Here is a 27,833-nt window from a genome sequence, read left to right on the forward strand (position 1 = left end):
TAAAGGGAACAATTAATTAAAAATATTATTCATGATCTAGTGGAAATTCTTAGTTTAAAAACAGTAGAAATTGCTGTGAAATTCTCATATTTTAAAAGAAATTCTGACTAGATCATGAGTACAATTTTACATCCATCCTTACAGGACAAAGGGAAATGGTGAGATATACCTTTATTGCAAATAACCAAACTATGCTAAAAACTTTTTCTTTTTGATGTGATTTTGAGAAAACTACTTAGTTTTCATGTGTAAAATGAGGATAACTGTACTACTTCATTGGACTATTGCGACAAATCCAATGCGAAGCAAGTAGAATAGAGCCTAGGACAAAGAAAAGTTATCACTTCATTGTTAAAGATGGTCTGCCTATGGGCCATCATTATACACTGGATTTTTTGGTGTGGGGTGCAGGGATAGTGTGCAATTCTCCAAATAATTCTGGTAGAATTTGGTATTTACATACATTAATTGCCATTTAAATATGGAAGCAAATGTCTCCATATACCTTTCTAATCAACCTACAGTCATATTTTGTGTGTGTGTGTGTTCTTTCATAACAGAATCTTACAGTCTTTAAAGGCACTGATGTTAAAGTCCTTTAAAATAAATATTAAAATACACAGAGAGATTTTGGTCTCTTAAATTTAGCCTGCAGCAGCCTTAGCTGACAGGTCAATCTGTCGTCTACCACATCTTTTTTTTTTTTTTAATATGAAATTTATTGTCAAATTGGTTTTCATACAACACCCAGTGCTCATCCCAACAGGTGCCCTCCTCAATTCCCCTCACCCACCCTCCCCTCCCTCCCACCAGCAACATCTTAAACGTTCCAAATAACCCAGCAAACTGACAGCACAGTCACACTTTGAAACACGTAGTCCTCTGGTTCTCAGCTCACTGAGTTGGCTCCTCTAGCCCGGGTTTCCCTTTTTCCATGAAACACCTGAAAATATTCAATTCCTAGGAAGTTTTGCTATAAATACCATCCAGGAAGTAGTGGGAGTGACTAAGATATAAACCTGTACTCTTATGCTATTTGGCTCAATATTGTATTTAGTTTTCATTTAAGTGAAGATGACTTTAAATATTCTATTTTTAAGTAAAATTGAAGATGACTTTAATGTAAAGACTTATAGCACTTTTTAGAAAAGATCAGAGATATTCGATCAGGATTTAAAGTCCTGGAATTTCCACTGGTTTCAGCATGGACCGCCTTGACAAATCACCTGTAACATAGTTATTTAACTTCTATGAACATCAATTTCTTTGTGTCTTGATAAAAAACAAACCAAACAAAACAAGACAAAAACCCAAACAAACAGCAGAGAGCTAATCAAGACATCAGTAGTTCTGGCTTTGCTGTCAAATTTGGAAAATTTAGGCATGTCAGTTTAATTTTTGATACTTCTTATTTGTAATATTCTCACAAAAGCTGAAAACATAAAGTTTTCCTTTGGTGCAACCAGCACAGAAAGTATGTCATATTACTTACTACATTTTAAATATATATTACAAGTACCATGATCAAGAAGAGGATTTCAAAGGTGAATGGTAGGAATAATCAATTCTGTAATTACTCAATTTACAAATTAGAACATTTTAAGAAGATTTTAAAAAGTGAGGTATGCACAGTAATTTTTACCTTTATTTTTATTCAGTGGGATAGAATGGAAATACTAGTAACACTAACATATTAAAAGGAGCCATTACAAAAACACCTCAAAGCAAAAGAATGGCACAAATGACCTTGATACATAATTTCAAATGGGTATAAGAAGGAAAGGTAGGCTGTATGGTACATTCTGACTTCAAGCAGGGAAATACAACTACATAACTATGTTTTTCTTTTGTCAAGACTACAGAGTTTTCATAATCTAAATGATGGCTTATATAAAAGGTATGTTTCTTTTTTTTTTATTTTTAAAAAAAAATTTTTTTTAACTTTTATTTATTTTTGAGACAGAGAGAGACAGAGCATGAACAGGGGAGGGGCAGAGAGAGAGGGAGACACAGAATCTGAAACAGGCTGCAGGCTCTGAGCAGTCAGCACAGAGCCCGACGTGGGGCTCGAACCCACAAACCGCGAGACCATGACCTGAGCCGAAGTCGGACGCTTAACCGACCGAGCCACCCAGGCGCCCCTAAAAGGTATGTTTCTATAGGGGCACCCAGGTGGCTCAGTTGGTCAAGCATTTTACTATTGATTTCAGCTCAGATCATGAGTTTGAGCCTGCTTGGATTCTCTCTCTCCCCCTCTCTGCTCCTCCCCTCCTTGTGTGTGTGTGCTCTTGCTCTCAAAATAAAGAAATAAACTTAAAAAAAAATATTTAGGGGCACCGGGTAGTTCAGTCAGGTAAGCATTTGACTTTGGCTCAGTTACGGTTCATTGGTTTGAGCCCCACCTCGGGCTTGTGGTGGTGCACTGACAGTGCAGAGGCTGCTTGGGATTCTCGCTCTCCCTCTCTGCCCCTCCCCCAATTGCACACCATCTCTTTCTCAAAATGAATAAACTTTAAAAAATATTAACTTTGGAGTTAAATGACTATGATAAAGCAAGGAAATAAGAGAGCTACTATGAATAAGGGTACTAAAATAGACCTACTTCCTTGAGTCCTTAAATTGTTTAATTTATAAACATTAACTAATGCCCTATTTTTGTAAGGTGTTATTCTTATTCAAAAACGAGGGGTTAAGTGACTTGCCTAACACCTTATACTAAAACTAGAGCAGAGCTGGATTTATGGTAAGAGCTGGTGGCATTGAGTCCCACGCATAGACCACAAGGTCATGCTGATGTCCCATGGGGGCAGGAGTATAATTTTCAATCAGCCAGCAGGGCTGCAGCTTGGAAAACTGTGTGAACCAATGCTTTCTAAGGCCAACAATATCCATGTAATCAAATGAGAAAAATAGGGTACAATAATAAAACTGTCAATCAGCCACCACATAAAATTTTACCAACTCTTGATTTTCACCCCCAAATTTCCATTGGCAACTGTAATATTCTTTCCTTTTCCTGACTTGTTTACTTCTATCACAATCTTACAAGAAATTGCAGGAATCAGAGGATTTAGGATGGCTGGTTGCCATCTCTTTACAACAAAGATTTGTTTTTACCATGTGGCTTCTGATTAGCCAACTCAACATTCAAGATGATCATAACTAATACTTGTAATTTCTAATAAAGAAAATCCCACCACAATGTCTGGCTATAAGGGACTCATTAAATAAACTATGACCTTCATATGAAGGAATATAGTGCAGTCATTAGAAATTATGTTGGGTGGGGCGCCTGGGTGGCTTGGTCGGTTGGGCGTCCGACTTCAGCTCAGGTCATGATCTCACGGTCCGTGAGTTCGAGCCCCGCGTCGGGCTCTGTGCTGACAGCTCAGAGCCTGGAGCCTGTTTCGGATTCTGTGTCTCCCTCTCTCTCTGCCCCTCCCCTGTTCATGCTCTGTCTCTCTCTGTCTCAAAAATAAATAAATGTTAAAAAAAATAAAAAAAAAATTATGTTGGGAAAAACATTTAGTGTTAAAAATATTTAATGTTATAAATTATTAAGTTAAGATAGTTTATAAAATAACATGATAAAATATGCAAAAGAAAAAAGTGAGAGGTGTAGAAAGAAAAAGAGCTTCTGAGCTTCCAGGGACAAAAAAGAACAATACACAACTATTGCACCCGAGCTAGTAAATTTGATTTTTGTAGGAAAAAGGGTTAGTAATCCTAAAATGACATTAGGAATATGGTAGAATTGAGGAAATAGTAAATATGTTTTGATTAATGAGAACCAGGTTTCTCGCAGGGGGATGGAGTTTAAAAAGAAGAGTAAAATGAGAAAAAACTGAGGGCTGTTGGGGAGTGGGAGGGAGGAGAGGGTGGGTGATGGGCATTAAGGAGGGCACCTGTTGGGAGGAGCACTGGGTGTTGTATGGAAACCAATTTGACAATATATTTCATATTAAAAAAAAGAAGAGTAAAATGAACCTTTTGGTATTAGATTGGAATTGTAGGTATTAGAATGAACTCATGGGTTTATAAATACAAATATTTTCACATACATATATACAGAGATAAGCAGATATACAAATGGATATACGCCTGAGTACGCATACTCGTATCTCCTAGCTTTGCCCAAAGAGAGGGCCTAGAGGCAAAATACCCAGGTGGTGATGGAGTCAGCAAAGATCAAGATTTTAGTCTCTAAATTATTCTCTAATAAAAAGAACCAGGCTCTTTGGAAAAGTCGCTAATTCCAAGGCTGAGACAGGGAAAGTAGAAGAGGGAAGGCTGCAAGTTATGTTAAAAACATAATGTGGGCATGTCAGAGAGATACCAGAGCCAAGTGTGAGATGCCCAGTGGTTGTTGCTGAGATGTATCTGTGTAGCAAAATAAATAATGAAAGCAATGGATTTTACCCAACAGAATAAAACAAACACTCATGAGTTTATACTTATATAAATAAACAGATGGATAAAATAAATAAATAAGTGGAGAAGAAAAAGTTCTTCATTCCAGCAGAATTCTGGGAAAAATGGAAATAGAAAATCAGAATAGTAATAATTGCTTCAGGCAAAATTAACCAATAGATGCTAAAAATAATGTAGGAAAGTATGATAGGAAACTGGATATTGCATAATCTCAAATCTCAAAATATCTGCCCACAAAATACCTACTAATTATAAAAAAAAAAAAGAAGTAACTATCGTGGAGAAGCCTGGCAGATACCACCTCAATTGTACAAATTAATTTCACTGGTAATGAGAACATCAATGTCATAAGCCTATCATATATGATATAGTGAGGGTGCAAGACATCACTTTTGTGGTATTCTTGCTAAATACATATACAAATAAAAATAAACACACACACATCTCTCTCTCTCTCTCTCTCTCTCTCTCTCTCTCTCTCTCTATATATATATATATATATATATATGTACACACACACACACACACACACACACACACACACACACATTCTTCAAAGATGGCCAATATCATGAAATTCAAGGGGACTGAGGAGATCTGATTACTAAATGCAATGTGGGTTTCTTCAACAAAGCAGGAAAGAATGTCCAATGGGAAAAAGACAGTATCTTCAACAAATGGTGCTAGGAAAAATGGAGGACAATATGCAAAGGAATGAAACTGGACCACTTTCTTAAACCATACACAAAAATAAATTCAAAGTGAATTAAAGACCTAAATATGAGACGTGAAACCATAAAAGTCTTAGAGGAGAGCACAGGCAGTAACTTCTCTGACATTGGCCATAGTAATTTTTTCTACATTGGTTCCCCAAGGCAAGGAAAACAAAAGTAAAAATATACTATTGGGACCAAATCAAAATAAAAAGCTTCTGCACAGTGAAGGAAACAATCAACAAAACTGAAAGGCAATCTATGGAATGGGAGAAGATATTTGCAAATGACATATCTGATAAAGGACTAGTATCCAAAATATATGAAGAACTTATGCAAATCAATACCGTCAAAAGAACTAATCCAATTAGAAATGGGCAGAAGACATGAACAGACATTTTTCCAAAGAAAACATAGAGATGGCCAACAAACACATGAAAAGATGCTCATCATCACTCATCATTAGGGAAGTGCAAATTAAAACTACAATGTGTTATTGCCTTACACCTGTTAGAATGGCTAAAAGCAATAACACAAGAAACGTGTTGGCGAGGATGTGGAGAAAAAGAAACCCTCTAGCACTGTTGGTGGGAACGCAAACTGATGTAGCCACTGTGGTAAATGGTATGGAGGGTCCTCAGAAAGTTAAAAATAGAACTAACCTATGATCTAGCAATTGCACTTTTGAGTATTTACCCAAAGAATGAACACACACACACACACACACACACACGAACAGAATATTATTTAGCCATTAGAAGAATGAAATCTTGCCATTTGTAATGACATAGATGGAGTTACAGAATATAATGCTGAGCAAAATAAGTAAGAGAAAGACAAATACCATATGATTTCACTCATAGTTATGTGGAATTTAAGAAACAATTGTCCAAAGGGGAAAAAAAGAGAAAGAGAGAAAGAGACAAAACAAGAAACAGATTCTTAACTACAGAGAACAAACTGATGGTTAACAGAGGGGAGGTAGGTGGGGGGAGGGTATATGGGTGGAGGTTGGGTGAAATAGGTGATGGGGATTAAGAAGTGCACTTGTCATGATGAACACCAGGTGACATATGGAATGCTGAATAACTGTATCGTACATCTAAAACTAATATAACGCTTCATGTTCACAAACTGGAATTAAAATAAAAACTTAAAAAAATGAAATGCAATGAGGGATCTCAGATTGGATCTTGGTCTAGAGAAAGGGCATTAGTGAGATAAAATTCAAATAGACAAAATCTGAATGAGGTCTGCAGACAAGCTAATAGACTAGATTAGAACTGAAGCAAGATGTTAAATTAGGGGATGTTGGGCAAAAGATACACAGAAATTTCATTTTACTATTTTTATCAATTTTTTCTAAGTCTGAAATTGTTTCAAAATAAAAAAATTTAAATGTTTTTAATTAAAAAAATTTAAAATCCATTAACAATAAGAGCCTCATATTTGTGAGGATGAAGAAATATTTACTGTGAATGACTAATTTTAATGTTGTTTTTCCAAATTTTTTACAATGAAGTGTATTGCTTTTATAATTAAAAAGAAAACTATTTCTCTTTAGATCCTATTCACAAGGATCAAACATATTCAAGAAATATAAATATCATCCCAAGAAATGGTATGTAGAAATATCTAATAGAGAATAAAAGTATCTGATGCAATCCTTTTCCCTTATAGCAAATTTAGAAATAGACTTCTCTGGAAATTGCTAATTTCTATTACTATATAGTCTTTGGATCATAATGACTAAGTGGTGAAAAAGAAAGTATAAAAAATTAGTATAATCATATAATTTTTACACATGACATAAAACGTACATCTATAAGTATCCTTGCAAGCATCAAAATTTAATTCCTCTTATAACTTCTCTCTAACCCTTGCTAACCCCTGGATTCATTAACAGGTCAATATTTGAAGGGGGAAAAACCAGTTACAGGAAACACAAATGAGTATCCAGGGCCACTCACAAATGAGTATCTAAAGTTTAGAAACTTTAACTTTGTTTATAAAGTGTGACAGGGGTGCTTGCATGGCTCAGTCAGTTAAGTGTCTGACTCTTGACTTCCACTCAGGTCATGATCTCATGGTTTGTGGTTCGAGCCCTGTGTCAGGCTCTGTGCTGACAGTACAGAGCCTTCTTGGGATTCTCTCCTTCTTCCTCTCCCTCTCTGTCCCTTTCCCACTTACGTGCACTCTCTCTCTCTCTGTCTCTAAAAATAAGTAAATAAACTTAAATAAAGTATGACAAATCGAGTGGCAAATCAGAGAGGTAAACCATATGGTGGTTATAAAAGGATGTAAAAAAATTTTGTGTGTTAATTATACCTTTAGTTCCCTACTTCCTGAAAGTTTGTGCTTACTCTATTTAATGAAATATTCCTATTCTTTTAAATAATATAATTTTTATGATAATAACAATGTTAGAAGCTAAATTTAAAACATTCAAATAGTTTAGAAAAGCATAAAGAAGAACTTGAAAATCACCCACAATCCTGCTACAGAGATGGTTACTGTTAACCTTTTGGTGGACACTATTCTAGATCTTCTCTTCAGGCCTCTTGTCACACACAGATGCAGATATTTTACATACATGTAGAATTTACTAATGGAATTGTAATATTTTGCAGCATTCCATAACTGGAAAGATTCTTAAGTAATTTCAAGTCTTTAATTTTGTAAGTAAACTCCATGTTCACAGACTCATTTACTCTATCTTAAAAACACCTTCAGTTTTTTGAAAATTAAAAAAAAATTGTTTTTCATTACAGAAATGTGCAAAAAAGGTATAGTGAGGAAAATCAAATCTCTCATAGTCTCAATCGCTTAGGAGTGCTCCCCCCACCCTGCTCCTCTTCCAATTACTTCCAGTAAGTGGCAGCTTCATGCTTCCAGTTGCTCAGGAGAAAAGCCTTGGAATCATTTTTGGCTTCTCATTTTATGGGAAAAAAAAAAAAACTTTTCATTTTCTTAACTAAAAAAATATTTTATTTTACAGAGAGTGAGAGACAGAGAGAGAGAGCACGAGTGGTGGAGAGGGGCAGAGAGAGAAGAATCTCAAGTAGGCTTCATGCTCAGTGTGCAGCCCAGTGGGGGCTCTAACTCAGGAACCGTGAGATCATGACCTGAGTGGAGATCAAGAGTCTGATACTCAACCAACTAAGCCACCCAGGTGCCCCCCCAAAACCCTTTTCTAGTTCATTAGCATATTCTGTTAGTTCTGGAAAAAAAAATACAGGAACCAACATATTCTTGCCAATCTCACACACACCAATCAGGTCCAGCCACCATCATTTCAGGCCTACCCTTAAAGCATTCAAGGTATGAAAAGTTCATTGATAGGGTTTCAGAATCTACACTGCAACTAACCTTCAAGAAATACCACAGGTCAAGTTTTCAGGTACTTTCAAAAAAGAATATTCACAATTACCTGAAAAGGCTATAGAAATACTCTTCCCTTTTTTGAACTATGTATCTCTGTGAGGCTGGCTTTTTCTTCATAGATTTCATGACTTTTTTTTTTTTCATAAAACATATTTTAATAGACTAATTACAAAAAGATATGTGAATCTAGCTGACTTCTATTAAGCTAGACATTAAAGATATTTGCAAAAATGTAATTAATTACACATTTCACTAATTTTCTTTATTGTCTTGAAAAATACTTTTCCTGAAAAATCATGTTATTTATATGTTAACATATAATGGGGTTGTTATTGTTATTTTTAAATAACATAATATTTGAAAATTTTTCAGTTTTAATTACTATGGTAAGTATTCATAGATATAACTAACACAACCACTAGTAAACCACTGTTCTAGCAGCTTCCCTCTCAGAGGAAAGTCCAAAATTCTTTTTTTTTTTTTTTTTAAATTCTTTTAACGTTTATTTATTTTTGGGACAGAGAGAGACAGAGCATGAACGGGGGAGGGGCAGAGAGAGAGGGAGACACAGAATCAGAAGCAGGCTCCAGGCTCTGAGCCATCAGCCCAGAGCCCGACGCGGGGCTCGAACTCACGGACCGTGAGATCGTGACCTGAGTCAAAGTCGGACGCTTACCCGACTGAGCCACCCAGGCGCCCCAAGAAAGTCCAAAATTCTTAATGGTTTACACACTCCCTGCCTTGACCTACCCCCATTTTCTCTATAATGTCCACATCTACTGTGTTTTGACTTTATTTCTGATGCCCCTTTTCACCTTTTTTACAATGGTCTCTGTGACTTTTGTTTGACTATACCAAGTTCTTACATGAGAGAGTTGGCACTAGCTTTTTATAGTTTTTGGAATATACCCCTCAAATCCTCCTATGGCTCACTGTCTGCTTTTAATTCTTTCTTTAATGTCACCTTGTAAGCAAGAAAGTGCAAAATGGAACCTTCCATCTTTGTCTATATTTTCCTTATTATATTTCATTACTTTTTTAAAAAAATAGCAGTTATCACCTCTTGACTTATATTTTTAATTGTCTTTTCCATCTCAAGTGAAATCCGTAATAGCAGGTAGTCTTCTGCTTGTTCATTCAGTACCGAGAAAAGTACCTGGCATTTAGTTTTTACTTTCTTTTTTTTTTTCCCCCAGTGTGGAACGCTTCACGAATTTGAATGTCATCCTTTGTGCAGGGGCCATGCTGATCTTCTCTGTGTTGTTCCAATTTTAGTATGTGTGCTGCTGAAGCAAGCACTAGTCCAACTTTCAATTTCATCCAACAGATGACTGAAATTGTCATCTTTTTGCATTTACACTTGCTTTTTCCTTTGAAAATTCTTGATTTACCTGGTTTTTCTCAACAATGCTATGATAAAATATTTTAAATGCAAGTATATTTTATCCTAAAACAGGAAAAAAAAAAACAAATGATGGAAGAAAATTTAGGTATTAGACTCTCATACCTGACATACTCTGAGTGCTTGGTCCAAGACTGTTTTGGTATCAGTGTCATAATCTGGGCAGGGCAGCATGGTTCTGCTGAGATGTGCCTGTAGTAGGAGATGTGCTTTGGTGTGAGGGCTATCATATGAATGAGGATTTGATTCAAAAGGAAGACATTTTGCCAGTTCGCTATTCATATGATCTTCATTGTGTCTTACTGGCAAATCTGTGTATTCTTCTGCATCCTGGAAAAAAAAAATACATATACGTGTATATGTAATGTACATGTATATGTATATACATATACATATATATATATATATATATATATAGAGAGAGAGAGAGAGAGAGAGAGAGAGAAATGTGTTGAACCAGAAGTATAATAATTAATGTACTTCTTAGCTTAACTATTGACATTTAAAACATGGTTTAGAAAAATGATAAGGTAACCAATCATGCCCCTTAGAATTTTGCTTTGTTTAATACCATTATTAACATGTAGGCACAAGTTAGTAATGTACAATATATCTGAAATGCATGAAAGCTCTTCATATTTATGCAATCAACAAAAAGACCTGCTGGGCATCACAAAGTATGCTTGACACTGGGGCCACAGGAGTAAACCAGAAGCTGAGAGTTCCTCAGGGAAAAAAAAAACAAGTTCTACAAAGTATAATGAATGTTATGATATGGTAAGTACAGAGTGCTGAAGGGACATGGCTTGGGGATCTGACTATTTTAGAGAGTCAGGGAAAGTCTCTTGGAAGCAATGACATTTAAGTTAAGATCTATAGGATGAGTGGAAGAAATAAGTCAGGGCTGGGAAAAGGGGAATGGGGTAAGATTGGTTAGGTAAGAAAAGGATGAAGAGCAGAATCATCAACTTATATTTATTATAATAAATTAGATTAGGAAACAATCAACAAAACTAAAAGGCAACTGGCAGAATGGGAAAAGATATTTGCAAATGACATATTGGATAAAGGGCTAGTATCGAAAATCTATGAAGAACTCACCAAACTCCACACCCAAAAAACAAGTAATCCAGTGAAGAAATGGGCAGAAAACATGAATGGACACTTCTCTAAAGAAGACATCCGGATGGCCAACAGGCACATGAAAAGATGCTCAACGTCGCTCCTCATCAGGGAAATACAAATCAAAACCACACTCAGATATCACCTCACACCACTCAGAGTGGCTAAAATGGACACATCAGGAGACTATAGATGCTGGCGAGGATGTGGAGAAACGGGAACCCTCTTGCACTGTTGGTAGGAATGCAAATTGGTGCAGCTGCTCTGGAAAATAGTGTGGAGGTTCCTCAAAAAATTAAAAATAGATCTACCCTATGACCCGGCAATAGCACTGCTAGGAATTTATCCAAGGGATACAGGAGTGCTGATGCATAGGGGCACTTGTACCCCAATGTTTATAGCAGCACTTTCAACAATAGCCAAATTATGGAAAGAACCTAAATGTCCATCAACTGATGAATGGATAAAGAAATTGTGGTTTAGGGGCGCCTGGGTGGTGCAGTCGGTTAAGCGTCCGACTTCAGCCAGGTCACGATGTCGCGGTCCGTGAGTTCGAGCCCCGCGTCAGGCTCTGGGCTGATGGCTCGGAGCCTGGAGCCTGTTTCCGATTCTGTGTCTCCCTCTCTCTCTGCCCCTCCCCCGTTCATGCTCTGTCTCTTTCTGTCCCAAAAATAAATAAAAACGTTGAAAAAAAATTAAAAAAAAAAAAGAAATTGTGGTTTATATACACAATGGAGTACTACATGGCAATGAGAAAGAATGGCAATGAGAAAGAATGAAATATGGCCCTTTGTAGCAACGTGGATGGAACTGGATAGTGTGATGCTAAGTGAAATAAGCCATACAGAGAAAGACAGATACCACATGTTTTCACTCATATGTGGATCCTGAGAAACTTAACAGAAGCCCGGGGAGGGCAAGGGGGAAAAAGAAAAAAAAAAGTTACAGAGAGGGAAGGAAGCAAACCATAAGAGGGTCTTAAATACTGAGAACAAACTGAGGGCTGATGGGCGGTGGGGGAGAGGGGAAAGTGGGTGATGGGCATTGAGGAGGGCACCTGTTGGGATGAGCACTGGGTGTTGTATGGAAACCAATTTGACAATAAATTATATAAAAAAATAATAAAATTCTTAAAAAATAATAAATTAGACTAAAATAAAATGATTTGAAATTAAGTTTCCAGTTTCACATGTAAGGAGCTTAAAAGCCACCATTTTGTCCTAAGAACAAGTAAAAAGTTGAACAGATTGAAAGATCAACAGCTTTTCTTGGATCCATAAGAGAGGGGAGGACATGGGACGAATTGTTGCCCCCAAAACTGGAGACACAGGAAAATGCAGGGAGTCATGCCTAACAGAAACATAGACTCACCAGTGGTGAAGTAAGAAAACCTGAGCTGTAATTGATGAATTATTGGAGGATCAGTGTGGACAACTCAGAGCTAAAAACTCTAGGAGGATCTAGTCTTACAGGGGTCCTCAAAAATATTGTGACATTTACCTCCAGGAGCTTGACCAGATACCCATGGTAAAGATGAGAGAAAAATCCACTTGAGTTTCCAGCAGGGGGGGGAGAAAGGAACCAGTTTGAACTATGCCAGATAACTCTGTTTTTCTTCTTTTTTAAAATTTTTATTATTAAGTGTTCATTTATTTTTGAGAGAGAGAAAGAGAAATTGTGTGCATGTGGGAAGGGCAGGGAGGAGACGGAGGACCCGAAGTGGGCTCCATGCTGACAGCAGAGAGCCTGATGTAGGGCTCGAACTCATAGAGCTGAGAGATCATGACCTGAGTGCAAGCTGAAAGCCTAACTGACTGAGCCACTCAGGTGTCCCAAGAACTCTGTTCTCCTTAAAAAGGCTTGTTCTCAGTAGAAACTAGTTAACCAGAGCCTAACCTGCTAGGGTACTATTAGAGCTTAACTGACCTGGGGTAAGGGAAGTACCCAACTTCAGTCCACTCTAGCCATCCTGTCCCACCTAAGAGGGAAGAAAAACTGAGAAACACTTGTGAAGTCACAGTCTAGAGGAATAGGCTCTCTAAAAGACTGAGACATAATCATAGAACTATAGTTCTATGTGAGTTCAACTCACCAGCATATTACTAAAGTCCTATTTATAGCAGATTTTTTTACAGAGTACATTATGTCTGGGTATCAAGAAAAAAATTACAAGGTATATCAAAAAGCAACAAAACAACAACAAAATAACAAAACAACAAAAAACCCTCACAAAACCAAAAACCAAAAAACCTAACCAATTTGAACAGAAAGAGCCAGCATCAGAACTAGACTTGGCAGAGATGTGGGAATTCCCAGACTGGGAATTTAGAACAATTGTAATTAGTTGCTAATCAACTAATGTATGTTAAGGGCTCTAATGGATAAAGTAGACAGCACATAAGAACAGATGGGCAATGAAAAAGGAGATGAAAATCCTAAGAAAGAACCAAAAAGAAACTCTAAAGACAAAAAATACTGTAACAAAGAAGAATGCCTTTGACAGGCTTATTAGTAGATAGGTCATGGCTAAGAAAAGAACTTCTGAGCTAGAGGACATATCAATGGAATCTTCAAAAACTTCAAAAAGCAGACTGGAAAAACCAGAACAGAATATCCAAGGACTATGAACAATTACAGAAGGTATACCATAAGCATAATGGGAATACCAGAACAAGAAGAAAGAAACAGAAGAAATATTTGAAATAATAATGACTGAGAATTTCCCCCAAATTAATTTCAGACACCAAACTACAGATCCAGAAATTCAGAGAACACCAAGCAGAATACATTTCAAAAAAAATCTACACCTCGGCATATCATCTTCAAACTCTGATTACAGATAAAGTCCTCAAAGAAGCCAGAGGAAAAACACAACTTATTGAGGATCAAGGCTAAGAACTATATCTGACATCTCAAAAACCATGCAAGCAAGAAGAGAGTGGAATGAAGTATTTCAAGTGTTGAAAGAAAAAACCCTACCAACTTAGAATGCACCATTTAAAATTATCCTTCAAAAGTAAAAGAGAAATAAAGACTTTCTCAAACAAAAATCAAGTTAATTTGTTGCCAGTAAAAATCCCTTACATGAAACATTATGAGATGTTCTTTAGGGAGAAGGAAAACAATATAGGTCAGAAACTTGCTTCTACATAAAGAAAGGAGAGCATGAAAGAAGGAATAAGTGAAGATAAAGTAAAGCTTTTATTTTTATTATTGTTAACTGACCTGATAATAATTTGTTCAAGATAATAGCAACCATGTATTTGATTAGGTATGTTTATGTACATATCATATATATATATATATACATATATATATATGCATATATATATGCTTGTGTGTGTATGCATGTATATATATACATATGTATGCTTATATATAAAGTAAAATAACAACAATGATATAAGAAACAAGAGGGTGGAACTAGTATTATTTTGCTGTTATAAAGTACTGGCACTACCTGTGAAATAGTATGATGTCAACAGAAAGTGAAATGGGAGTAGGACTAAATGCATATTGTAAACTCGGGCAATCACCGAAAAAAAAAAAGTATAACTGATATGCTAAGAAAGGAGAAAATGAAATCATATAAATTCTCTATTAAAACCACAAAAGGCAGAAAAAGAGTGGAAGACAAAAATGGGAACAAAGAATAAGGGCCACAAACAGGAAACATTAACAAATGTAGCTATGAATCCAACTGTATCAATAATCACTTTGAATGCCAATATCTAGATGACTAAAAGACAGACTGTCAGAGTGGATAAAAAATACAAATCAACTGTATGTTGTCTATAAGAAACTTTAAATATGAAGACACATATATAAGTAAGTGGATGGAGAAAAATATACCATGCTAACACTAATCAAAAGAAAGCAAGAGTAGCTGTATTAATTTCAGACACAGCGACCAAGGAAAAGTTACCAAACCAAGGAAAGTTATCAGTAAGATAAAGAAGGGAATTACATAATGATAAAGAAGTCAATTCTCCTGGAAGACATAAAAATTTTTAGTGTATGTGTTCCCAACAACAGAACATCTAACTATGTGAGCACAGTAAGTGACTGAATGTAAGATTGTTTTAATATTCAAAAATCAATTAATATAATTCACTTTATTAATAAACAAAAACAACACAATCACCTCAATTGATGCAGAAAAAACATCTGACAAAATGTAACATGCATCCCTAACTAAGACTCTCAACAAATTAAAAAAAGGGAACCTTTTCTTTTTTTTTTTTTTTTCAACGTTTATTTATTTTTGGGACAGAGAGAGACAGAGCATGAACGGGGGAGGGGCAGAGAGAGAGGGAGACACAGAATCGGAAACAGGCTCCAGGCTCCGAGCCATCAGCCCAGAGCCTGACGCGGGGCTCGAACTCGCGGACCGCGACATCGTGACCTGGCTGAAGTCGGACGCTTAACCGACTGCGCCACCCAGGCGCCCCCGGGAACCTTTTCAACCTAGTAAATGGCATCTCTGAGAAACCTACAACTAATATATTTACCAGTATCTGACTGAATGCTTCCCCTCTAAGATCCGGAATAATACAAGGGTGTTTGCTCTAAGTATTTCTATTCAACATTGCACCAGAAGTTCCAGTCAGTGCAATCAGGCAAGAAATAAAAGAAACCCAATGAAAAGAAAGAAGTAAAACTGTCTTCATTTGTAGATGATACGATTAACCAGGTAGAAAATCCAATATGATCCAGAAAATAAACTACTAGAATAAGTGAGTTTTGCAAGGTTGCAGGATATAAGATTAATGTACAAAAATTAATTGTATAGTTATATTTCTGTATATCAGCAACCAAGAATCAGAAATGAAAAAAAATGATAGCATAATATATATGAAATACCTAGAGGTGAATTTGAAAAAAAAAAAAAAAACCCAAAACCTGAAAACTACAAAACACTGCTAAAAAAATTACAGGACATAACTAAATGGAGAGATATACTTTAATTCTCTTAAAATTGATCTATAGGTTTAATACAATTTCAATCAAAACCACAGCAGGCTTTTTTCCCCTTAAATAGAAATTGACAAACTGGTTTTAAAATTCACATAGAAATGAAAAGGAGCCAGAATAGCTGGAAGAACTCTGAAAAGAAACAAAGTTGAAGAGTTATCAATACCTGACTGCAAGACTTATTATAAAGCTTATCTAATCAAAAGTGTTGTATTGGACCAGAACAGAGTCCAGAAATAATTAACCTATACATATTTAGACAACAATTTTTGACAAAGGTTGAAAGATGCAACAGTGGAGAAATAGTCTTTTCAAGAGATGGTAGTAGAATAATTGGGTATCTACGTGCAACAAACAAACAAAAAACAAAAAAAACAAAAGAAAAAAAACCACCCAAAATAAAGCAAAATGAAATAATTCAATTGTAACCTTGCACTCAAAATTTACTGAAAATATATGACAGGCCTAAATATAAGATCTAAAACTATAAAACTTCCAGAAGAAAAACCCTACCTAGGGTTAGGAAAAGATTTCTTGGATAGGATAACTTAAAATTTTATCAATAAAAAAATTGATAAATTGAGCTTCATCAAAATAAAAAAAATCTGAGAATTAAAATTCAGGACTCAGACTGAAAATAATTACAAAGCATATATCTAATATAGGACTTGTATCCAGAATATATACATTTTCAAAATTCACAGTGGGAATACAAACATCCCAGTGTAAAATAGGCAAAGATTTTAACAGATACTTTATGTGAAGATATGCAATCTCATTAGTTACTAGGAAAATAAAAATTAGAATGACTAAAATTTAAACGACTGATATACCAAATACTGGCAAGAATGTAGAAAAACTGGAACTTTTCCTATATAACTGGCAGGAATTTAAAATGTTATATTTGTTTAGGAAAACAGTTTTACATTTTCTTAAAATTTAAAACATATAACTACCATGTGATTCAGCTATTTCATTCCTAGTGATTTACCTAAGAGAAAAGAGACATATGTCCACACAAAGATCATACACAATGGTTGATAATAGCTTTACTTTTAAACCAAAAAATTAGAAAAAAACCTAAATGTCCATCAACAGATGAAGGTAAAAACAAATTGCATTATATCCATACAATGGAATTCTAAGCAGTAATAAAAAGAATGAACTACTGATACTCAACATAACACGGATGAATCTCAATAATTATGGTGAAAGAAGCCAGACCAAAAACAGAGTACATACTCTAGAATTTGTAAACTAATCCACAGAGACAGAAAGCAGATGGGTAGTTGTCTATGGACGGGGTCAGAGTGACAGGGGAGAGAGTTAAAGTTCATGGAGGGGTCTGACATAATTTTTGATTTGCATTTGATAGGCATAGAATTCTTGCCTAGGAAATAAAACTGTGTGATGGAACTCCTTAAGATTTTCTTATTTGGAATTCAGTAGTATGAAATAATTAGAGTATTCTACTCTCCATGTATAACATGTCTTCATCTATATTTGCGTGACTTACAATTTCAGAAACCCGTGCCTTTACTGTATCCTAAGAATATATGAGACTACTAAAAATATAGTTATATACTTATGATAAAAATTCAGACTTTAATAATAGGGAAATTCTTATTTCAAAAACTGGAATAAATTCATTTAAACAAATATTTGTTGACGATCTGCTTATGAGAAAGAATACATTATTCAACCAATCACATAAATAAATGCAAATTAGATAAGGTGAAAAATGCTATGAACAAGAAATATATGGAAGCATAAGAGAGTTTAGCCAAGAAATTAGTTAGGAAAGTCATAAAGACTTCGTGGAGGAAAAGGCAGATAAGCTAAGATACAGAGATCAGCAGATACTAACTAGATGAAGAGAGAAGTGAGGAGTGTTCTAGGAACAGTATATACAAAGGCTCTATAGTGGGAGGGAAAATTGTGAGTCCAAGAGACTAAAAAACTGTGTCTAAAAATAATGTCAGTTGATTTAAAACACATTTTAAGTGAATATCTGAAACATTCTGTTATGAAGTAGATAAATATTTTAAAATCATGTTTCATCTTATTTTGTTTTGCATTAGTCAAAAATATCACAGCTACTCTACACTTATTTTCAACACTATCTTCATTCTTTTGGATTGCTTTGTGTAAAGAAGCATATGTTGGCATATTAACAATTAATAATTTTTTGCCCATGTCATGTTGGTTTTCCTTTCATATGTCATGTCAGCTCTTTCCTGACTATTCTGTCTGAAGTCATTTGCTGAAGAAGGACCAGTCATACATGACAATTATTTTTGATTTCAGGTGAATTTCAGTACTGAAGCATCATCACCTGATGGCTGACCCATCTCAACATAATATCTGGGTTCCATCCAAATCCCTGTCAGTAACTATCCACCTATTACAGACTTTCCAAGTGAATTTAAAAAGAAATGAACAGCAGATAAGAAAGAAGATGGTTCAGAAATCTAAAACATGACCTTTTCCTTCAAGGAAATTAAAATGATATTGGGGGAAAATTTATGTAAATAATTATTTTAAGTGTAGAATAAAATACTGTTGTTCAGAGAAGAGCACTGGAGTGAACTGGGTGTGTTGGAAAGTTTCCCAAAAGAGACAGTGTTTGTTCTAGGCTTATAACAATTTGTAGAAGAGGACGGAGGGAGAGAGATTCCTTGCATTCCATGCAGAGAAAATAATATGAGCAGATCCATAAAAACAGATAAGGAGGGGTCTGAGGTTTAAGCCTCAGGGATGAAGAGAATGATGATGCTATTAATAGCAGAGAAGTTGGGAACGCTTAGTGAGCAGAAGCTTGCTGTCAAGCACTTAAAGAGAGGGCAATAATACAGATAGTTGGGTGGAGGTGGAGGGAGAAGAAATCAGCCTTAAACCTGTTTCATGGTCTAACATTTTATTCATATTTAGATTTCTTTCTACTGTTCATTAAACATAACTTTTGATCTTTTATCAGAAGAAAATCAAATAGCTATTTTCATACTGCAAATTGAATTGGCTCTCCAGGTTTTGGGTATGTTGAAAACAGGACTAGGCTTACAAATGATATGAAAAGTCCAATTGAAGAAAAATTATATGGATAGTAAGATTTTGGCTAAAAGTACTAATTCATAGTATTATCTAAGTAATTCACTTCCCCAGTACAATCTTGTATAATATGATTACATACATTACCCGCCTTCTTCCCTCCCCACCTACAGAGGGAGGGAAGGAGAGACAGAGGGACTGACTGATTGACAGCAATATAAACTGGGTATTTCCCAGTCTTAGTTTCCAAATACCTCTGAAAGTGTGAACATCTTTCTGTGTTGTGTGATTCTAGCATCCAAAGATGCACATGATACACATCTTCATAAAGCATGACTTCTAATGCAAGCCAACTCTTTCATTTCGTGTTAAAGAAACAATGATCTTCCCCAATACTAAAGGAAAAAATAGTGCCGCTGTCCTGAGAAGTAGTATATCTGAACAGGACTGACTACTCACAATCATGCTTATTGTGCTTTGGAGTAAATTTGATCACCAGTGCTTTTTGTTGTATTTGCCTACTTTAGACTCTAAACTCCACGTACGATGTGATTCCACTGTTCTCTAAACCATGCCAATTCTGCTTGAATTACCCGATTTATTGCTGTAATCCCCTGCTTCACCAGGATTGGGAATTTGCTCACTGCCAGCAGTATCAGTATCACATGAGTCTGCTAACAGCTGAGTACATTTTAGGTTGGAAAAAATGTTGTGTACGAGATAGATCCTTCTAAGTCTAATAAGGGGACTATGAGATCTTTACTGTAGATTACCCAAAGACAGTGACCTTACTAAAAAAAAATTAATTCAGTGATGCCTTTTCTCAATGCATAAAGCAATCTTCTAAACTAAGGATTAATTTCTCTGCAAAAAACTATAAACTTTAATAAAAACTAAAAATATTTTAATAACCACAATGGACATCTTAGTGTGCTGAGTCATTTGTTTACCCAATTTTTATTCAGCACACAGTATAGTTGGGTATACAATGGTGAACAAAACCAGAGACATGATCCCTACCCTCACAAAGCTTGACAGTCCAATGGGAGGAGACAGACCTTAATCAACATTGACCACAAATAACATAAAATGAAAGTGGACAAGTAAGGATAAGAAAGGAGAGGTTTAAATAACAGTGAGTCAGGTAAGGTGTCTTTGAGTAGTTTAAGACTGGACTGAAAGTAAAAAAAAAAAAAAAATCATGTTTTTTAGATAAAGAAGGTAGGAGTGATTAAGTTAAGGTTCAAATTTGAATTACAAAAAGGGACATTTACTCTTATTAGATGAAAATACAATTTAGAATGCTTACACAGATTTTATATTTAATATACACTTTTGATAAGTAATGTATTTTTCATTATTAAATTTGACACATGCAATATTTTTGAGATCTTCAAAGGAATTGATACTTGATTTATACATATTAATATCAAACCAATAATAGTTTCTGTAGTTAAAAATTTATCCATAATTAACTGAGTTCTCATCAAAAGTTATTACTTCCTTTGAGGATCTTCTCCTTTTATGCTTCCAGTGTTTGAATTAAAGGAGAGTCCAAAGAATGTAGTAAGTAATTAATCCCCTTACAAATGCTGTAGGTGATGAGGGTAGTATGGGATGGTGTGAGGTGCTAGGGAGAACATGGATCTGGGAATTGATACAACAGGTGGATTTTCAGCTCTGCATTTACAAGCTATGCGACCATCTCAGAGTAATTAAGCTTCCCTAAACTCCAAATTCCTTACCTTAAATTGGGATTTGGGTGAAGATTCAGTGTGATAGCATTTACGAAACACTTAAAAACTGTAAGACTTGCTATAAATGTTAGGAATTATTATTATAATAATGATCCCCCCATCTGATACCATGCAAGATGTAAGCTGAAGTTCAAGATTCAATTATTTGAGTTTTAGTGTTCTACAGTTTTCAGTTGTAAATCTTTGTTTACAATTATGTAAATGTACTTCACTAACGAAAATGACATTTAATTAACTTGCTTTTAAAAATATCATGATTCTGGGGTGCCTGAGTGGCTCAGTCGGTTGAGCGTCCGACTTCGGCTCAGGTCATGATCTCATAGTCTGTGAGTTCGAGCCCCGCATCGGGCTCCGTGCTGACAGCTCGGAGCCTGGAGTCTGTTTCGGATTCTGTGTCTTCCTCTCTCTCTGACCCTCCCCCGTTCATGCTCTGTCTCTCTCTGTCTCAAAAATAAATAAACGTTAATAAAAAAAAATAAAATAAAAATATCATGATTCTTAAATATGACTCAAAGAAACAAGATTATTTTTTTTTTACTGATGCTTTACTAGTAGTTGCACATTCCTTTTATACAAGTAATCATATAATTTTTATGTAACTGTATTACAGAAAACACTGGTTCTTTGAAAGACAATGTTCTCATACTACAAGAGACAAAGATAAAGTATTCAGGAATTGTATCCTCTTGAACCACAGATTTAATATTGCAGGCTTTAATCTCCAATCTCCAATTAGTTTTCTTTTAAATCCATATTAATTAAATGTTCACAAAAGCACATCAGTGTGTGATAAGGAAATATGCTCTTTTCAGTACACCTCAGTGAACTACCTCAAAGTATTGTGGAAAGACGGGGAAAAAGATGTATATTACACACCTGACACAACTTTTCCAAAGAAGTATTATAGTGACATTACTCTGAAACCCTACAGTATTTTCTAATTAAAATTCGAGTGCTATAAATCCCAAGAATAAAATGGGAAACACTGATTTTAGATTCATGAGAGTAAATAAAAAACGTTCTGGGTATTTAATTTTGTGTGTGTATGTGTGGTTTGATTATGGACTTGAGAAGCAATCTGAAACGAAGACTGGCTGAAGACAACTGCTATTTAATCCCCACTTGCTCTGCTAGATCCTCCCGTGAAAACCATGATCAGTTATTCCTGGAATTCTAGTTCACAATTTTTCTAAGCTCTTTAGAATGTGGCATGTTTGTTTCACCACTTTACTTATTAGCTCTTCTCTCCTTCGGTTATTTTATTTTGGATGTTTCAGAATACTTACAAAGGAGATTTCTTACTTAGTTTAGATTGATTAGAAAAGCAGCAATCTCAGGATCAGCAGAGAGAGCTAGTAAAATAATCAAAGTCCCTGCTTAAAAACAAACAAGCAAACAAAAACCTTTTCTAGCCACTTTTTCCTAGTAGGACACTCTATTTACCTCCAAATTACTTCTCTAATTTTAAACAACTTGTCTAGTTAATTTCCTGTGTGTGATCACTGACTATAAGTGAGGTTCATTTTCTTATCTACATCATGTAGGTAATTAAAGGAAATTGAAAGTGGGCAGTGAAGCTTTTATGCAACTGGGATTGAAGCTGAATGGAGGGCAGCGAGGTCAGTGGAGTCCATTATATTTTTATGTGTGAGGCTGGTTTGTCTGCCCTGTCCTTGTTTATTTAGTGTAGGCTGGACAGGCTACTAACTGCAAATCTATGTCTCTGATTTGCCCAGCTGTCCTTGAATAAAGACATCTTCCCCTGCAAATGTTAAATGACAGTGATTGACAACCTATGATGAACTCTGCTTGCAACCCCCTGCTACTGTTTTTAGATTGCAAAAGAAAAAAACAGAATAAAGAAACATCTTTCATAATCACATCAAATGGATCCTGCTGTTCACTCAATAGTTTTCATTTTGTTTCCCTTTTCACCTCAAATCTCAATCTGTTCTACAAATGCCATAAACTCAGCTACTCCATGTAGAGTAAAAAAACAAACAAAAAGCAAAACACACACGCACACATACAAACAAAAAAACATGTATGTAAAGCTACTACATTTTGCTTGTATATTTACACTGATTTAAGTTTATAGGGGATATACACTCTTACACAATGCTTTGTTTATACCATCTTATCACTAACTTACTTGTTTGTTCTTCTAAGAACAAGCTGGCATAGCTATACTGCTGAGAAATGTCTTTCAGTTACTCATCGGTACTTGGGTTTAGTTAGGGCTCTGGTAGCTTTACTCAATGTATAAGGCTTATGTATCCTTGTGGCCCTTAAATACATTGTACAGCTTACCTTTTAGATTTGTTAAAATAAGAGGCTTATTACAATCTACTTTGGCTTTTTCTTTAGTGAGTATGTGAATACGTGGATGTTGCCTGTGTATGTGTGCATGTGTATGTCTATAGATTTTTTTCTTCTGCTTTACCTAAGCAAATTGCAGAAGAAACAGCCAGGATGGGTTCATGTTTGGTCTCATATAAGCGTTGCCTAACAGTAAACTAGTTTTTTTATGTCACTGCACACATCGCTGCCTACATACTGAACTCACTAAATAGCAGATAAGAGGGCCCTTGTACAGTGGGGATGGCAAGCTGATCGATGTGAAAGACTAAAGAAGCTTTATGCTATAACTTAATCTCTGTCATGGGAAAAGTAAAACTTATAAAGTTAATGAGTTCTAGACTTTAAGTAGCACTTGATTAATTTGTAACATTCTGAGGCGTTAAAACAAACCAAAATTAGTTTCTCACATTCCAGTGCTGTCTTTTGGCCACTGAAGCTGTAGAAAAAGCATTTCAGTAAATTTCCCGGATAGGAACCCATTTTAATTTCTATGCCTTTCTGAAGTATTAATTAATTGTATATTATGTATTTTATAAAAATATTTGAAAAATAATCTAGCATTTAATTTACCAAGCCAGGTTCAGATATATTAAGGGATAAGAAAGTATGCTTCATATTTTTATCTTTTTTACATCAAATCACCGATTATTCAATCATTAATACACTAAAAAACTAAGCATAACTTGTTTTTAAAAGTCAAATATATAGTTTCTAATACTTGTGATTTTTATTTTTATTAAAATTATTCAAACTGAATAAATCATTTACTACTATATTACATAAATCTCTAAAAGACTACTATAAACTAGATTTATATGGAACTTACAGTGACCTCAAAATTCAGTAAAATGTATACTAGGAATTAACTTACTAATATTCCAGCTAAAGAAAAAAGTAAAAAAAAAATGCCTTGGTTATAAAAAAGTTATTGGAAAATGATAAAATTAAGATCTAGTTAATTAAGCAATAATAATATATTTATCCAATACGTACACAATTTGCTTCACTAAGATGAAGTATCAAATAATTTTATTGTATGCAGACAGTAAAATATAAATATTGATGGATATAATTGTAATTACTCGTAGAACTACATATGTTTCCTTGCAGGGCTTATGTGAGTGTGTGTGCCTGATTTGTATCAATGTCTTAAACTTATGGACCTATGTTTGGCCTTTAACCAATTAAGACAAGCACAGAATCACTTGCCAAAAATAAATATGAACAAGAAACAATACCTTATTCTTTTCTTTGTAAGAATGACCACCTGGTTGACAGCTGGCTTTTAAGGGATCTTTCAATAGTGGGTACCAGTAACTTTGTTGTACTTAAAATAATTTCAGTGGTAAGAATTCCATCAGAAACTTCTATTTCCCAGGATTTATAGCTAAGTCCTTAAAAAATTGCTCTTTTATGAAACTTGAAAAAAATTCCTCAGTTTTTGAGGATGTAATAAAAATGTCTTATAGCTTAACAATGTTTAGATATTTTTCTTTTAAAAACTAAAAATCGTGAGGCTATCATGTTTGAATCCTGAAAGAGAATAACTGAGATTAGAAGCAAAATGTAATCATTGTGTATGGTTAAATGTCACACTTTGCAATCTATCTTTAAGAGCTAAAAAAAAAAAAAACCCTTTATTACCTTGCTTCTGCCTTTAAAACTTCACATACTTATTAGAGTGACTTTCTTTATAATTTGCCTTTCTATAGGCTATGAGATTATATCAGACATAAAACAAACAAATGAAAAAAACTGAAAAATATAACCCAAAGTAGAAACATTAAAACACTTCTATTTAATGTCTACTGAATATTGGTCTTCCAGGAGTTAAGCAATATATATACAAGATGTTATAACAAATATACAAGTAAAATATCAAATTAGGCCAATGTAAAAGAAATAATCACAATACAGGAGTGATCAACAAATGAATGAAACAAACATTGTGTCATGAAGTTAAGAAAATATAGTAATAACTACTAATTCTGAATTAGGGAATGTTTTAAGAGGGAGCTGAACCAAGATGGATGGATGGATGGATGGATGTTAGACACATTGTCCAGGTGAGAATCATAAGCAAAGGTGTGAAATTGGGTGCATACCCAGCATGTTTAGAGGTGAAAGTAAGAAGGTTCATCAGGAGAAAGGGGGAGGTGGATCTGTGATAGTCTAATGGAAGGTGTTGGTAAAAAGGAAGGCCTCAACAGCCAGGTTAAGGAAACAATGCTTTATTATGTACATAAGTTTAGATTTTTAAGGGCAGAAATGGTGCTTTAAAACAGATAAGCTGGCAGCGATGAGTTGGGTACATTAAAGAGAGAGAAATTAAAGTAGGAAGATCACTTAGGAGACTGTTTAGGAATGGGGTGATGAGAACCCAGACAGGAAGGAGCTGGTTATGGGGATGCAACATCCAGTATGGCGACTCTAGTAAAAACACTATTAAATATTTGAAAGTTGCTAAAAGTAGATCTTAAAAGTCTTTGTCACAAGAAAAAATTTTTTTTAACTATATATGGTGATAGATTTTGTAACTATATATTGTGGCGATCATTTCATATTATATACAAATACTGAATCATTATGTTGTACACCTGAACTATTATGTCAATTATACCTCAAAGATGTTAAATTCTTTTTAAAAGGGTAACTCTTGTTACCAATGATTATAGATTAAAAGAAGAAAATATTGAAAATATTCTGTCACTGTAGCTTCTTTTTTATTTCTATGCAAACTGTAAATGTTAAAGAAACAAGTATACTTTGATATACAATTTATGGTTGACATTAAGGAGGGCTATTTTATCTCTCACACACGTGGTTTGGAGAATAGCTAGAGGTAGGCACAGGAAAAGGAGCTAATGTCAAACCGTAAGAAAAAGAACTGGATGAGATAGGAAGGTGCATTTTTAAAAATAGACTATTAAGAAGTAAGCAATGTTGTCAAATGCTGTAAAAATATCAAAGATATCAAAAATATCACAGCATTGAGTAATTAGGGCCTCTTGGTGCCTCTGAAGATTTTAAACAATAGTAATACGGATTATAGGAAGTTAAGAATGAATGAATGGAAAAGAAATTGAAATAGCAGGTTGAGATTTTAGTTTTTCATTTTGTCAGTGAATGGGAGAAAGGAAATAAGATAGTAATTTGAGGAGGATGGAACCCAATAAAGAAGTTTCTTCTCCCCAGACTATGGATAACCTATACATGTTCAGGAGTACATTGTTTTCTTAAGCTAAAAAAGTTATTTTAAAATTTACAAGAAACAATATTAAGAGAATTACTGAGAAAATTCTATAACAAAAGAGGGGGGAGAAACCAGTGAGTAGTAGAGCTCCTTTGGGAATCAACTGTTATCCATTCTATGGATATATTATATCTTATCTATTCATTGGTTAATGGAGGTTTACTTGTTTCCACTTTTTGGCTCTTATGAATAATACTGCTATGAACATTTGTGTACAGGTTTTTGTCTGGAAGCTTTTCAGTCCCTTGGGGCATATACCTAGGAGGGAAACTGTGGTGTGTTACATGGTAATTCTGCTTAACATTTTGCGGAACATCCGAACTGTTTTTCCAAAGTGGCCACACCATTTTATATTTCCACTAGCAGTGTATGAACATTATAAATTCTCCATATCCTCACCAACATTTACTATTGTCTTTTTTATTATAACCACCCTTGTGAGTATGAAGTGATATCTCATTGTGATTTTGATTTGTATTTTCCTAAAAACTAATGATATTGAGCATCTTTTATGTGTTTATTGGCCATTTGTATATCTTCTTTGGTGAAATGTCTATTCAGATCATTTGCCCACTTTTTAATGAGCCACCTATCTATTACTGAGATAAAAAGTTCTTATATATTCTTGATGGGAGTGCTTTATCTGACAGATGATTTGCAAATACTTTCATTTAATGGGTTATCTTTTCACTTTCTTGATGGTATCATTTGCAGCACAAGAGCTTTATTGAGAAAGTCCAATTTGTCCACTTTTTCCTTTTGTTTTTTGTACTTCTCGTCTTTTACCTAAAAAGCCATCACCTAACCCAAGGTGAGGAAAATTTACACTTATGTTTTCTTTTAAGAGTATTACAGTTTTAGCTTTTACATTGAGGTCTATGATCAGTTTAGAGTTAATTTTTGTGTATGGTGTAAGGAAGGAGTCCAACTTTATTCCTTTTTTTTTGTATATATACAATTATCTCAGTAGCATTTATTGAAAAGACTATTTTTTCCCCATCTTACTGTCTTGGCACACTGGTGTCAATTGGCCATACATACAAGGGTTTATTTCTGGACTCATGGTTCTATTTCATTCATCTCAATCTTTTGGCCACTACTACACTAGTCTGATTACACTTGCTTTACAGTAAGTTTTGAAATCAAGAAATGTGAGTCCTCCAACTTTGCTCTTCTTTGTTTTGGCTCTTATGGGTATCAGCTTCTCAAGAATCTGTAGATGAATATGGAGAGTACTGCCATCTTAGCAATAAGTTTTCTAATTCACAAACATGGGATATCTCTTCACTTATTTAGCTCTTTACTTTCCTTCAATAGCATTTTGCAGTTTTTAGTGTACAAATCTTGTACTTCCTTGGTTAGATTCATTCCATATTGTTCATTTCTAG

The 27,833-nt window shown here is 34.8% G+C and overlaps 1 protein-coding gene and 1 non-coding gene across 2 annotated transcripts in view; both read right to left on the bottom strand.

The window, feature by feature from the left end:
• Nucleotides 1-27,833, bottom strand: part of ASCC3 (activating signal cointegrator 1 complex subunit 3) — a 362,261-nt gene that overhangs the window by 23,290 nt on the left and 311,138 nt on the right. The window contains 1 exon segment of the mRNA XM_030317096.1: nucleotides 10,036-10,260. Within this exon segment, the coding sequence (XP_030172956.1) occupies nucleotides 10,036-10,260 (225 nt within the window).
• LOC115515072 lies at nucleotides 9,720-9,827 on the bottom strand. Its single transcript, XR_003969139.1, has one exon. It is a non-coding gene; the product is annotated as a U6 spliceosomal RNA (small nuclear RNA).

Source organism: Lynx canadensis, chromosome B2 (assembly GCF_007474595.2).
Source record: "Lynx canadensis isolate LIC74 chromosome B2, mLynCan4.pri.v2, whole genome shotgun sequence".
Taxonomy (NCBI): Eukaryota; Metazoa; Chordata; class Mammalia; order Carnivora; family Felidae; genus Lynx; species Lynx canadensis.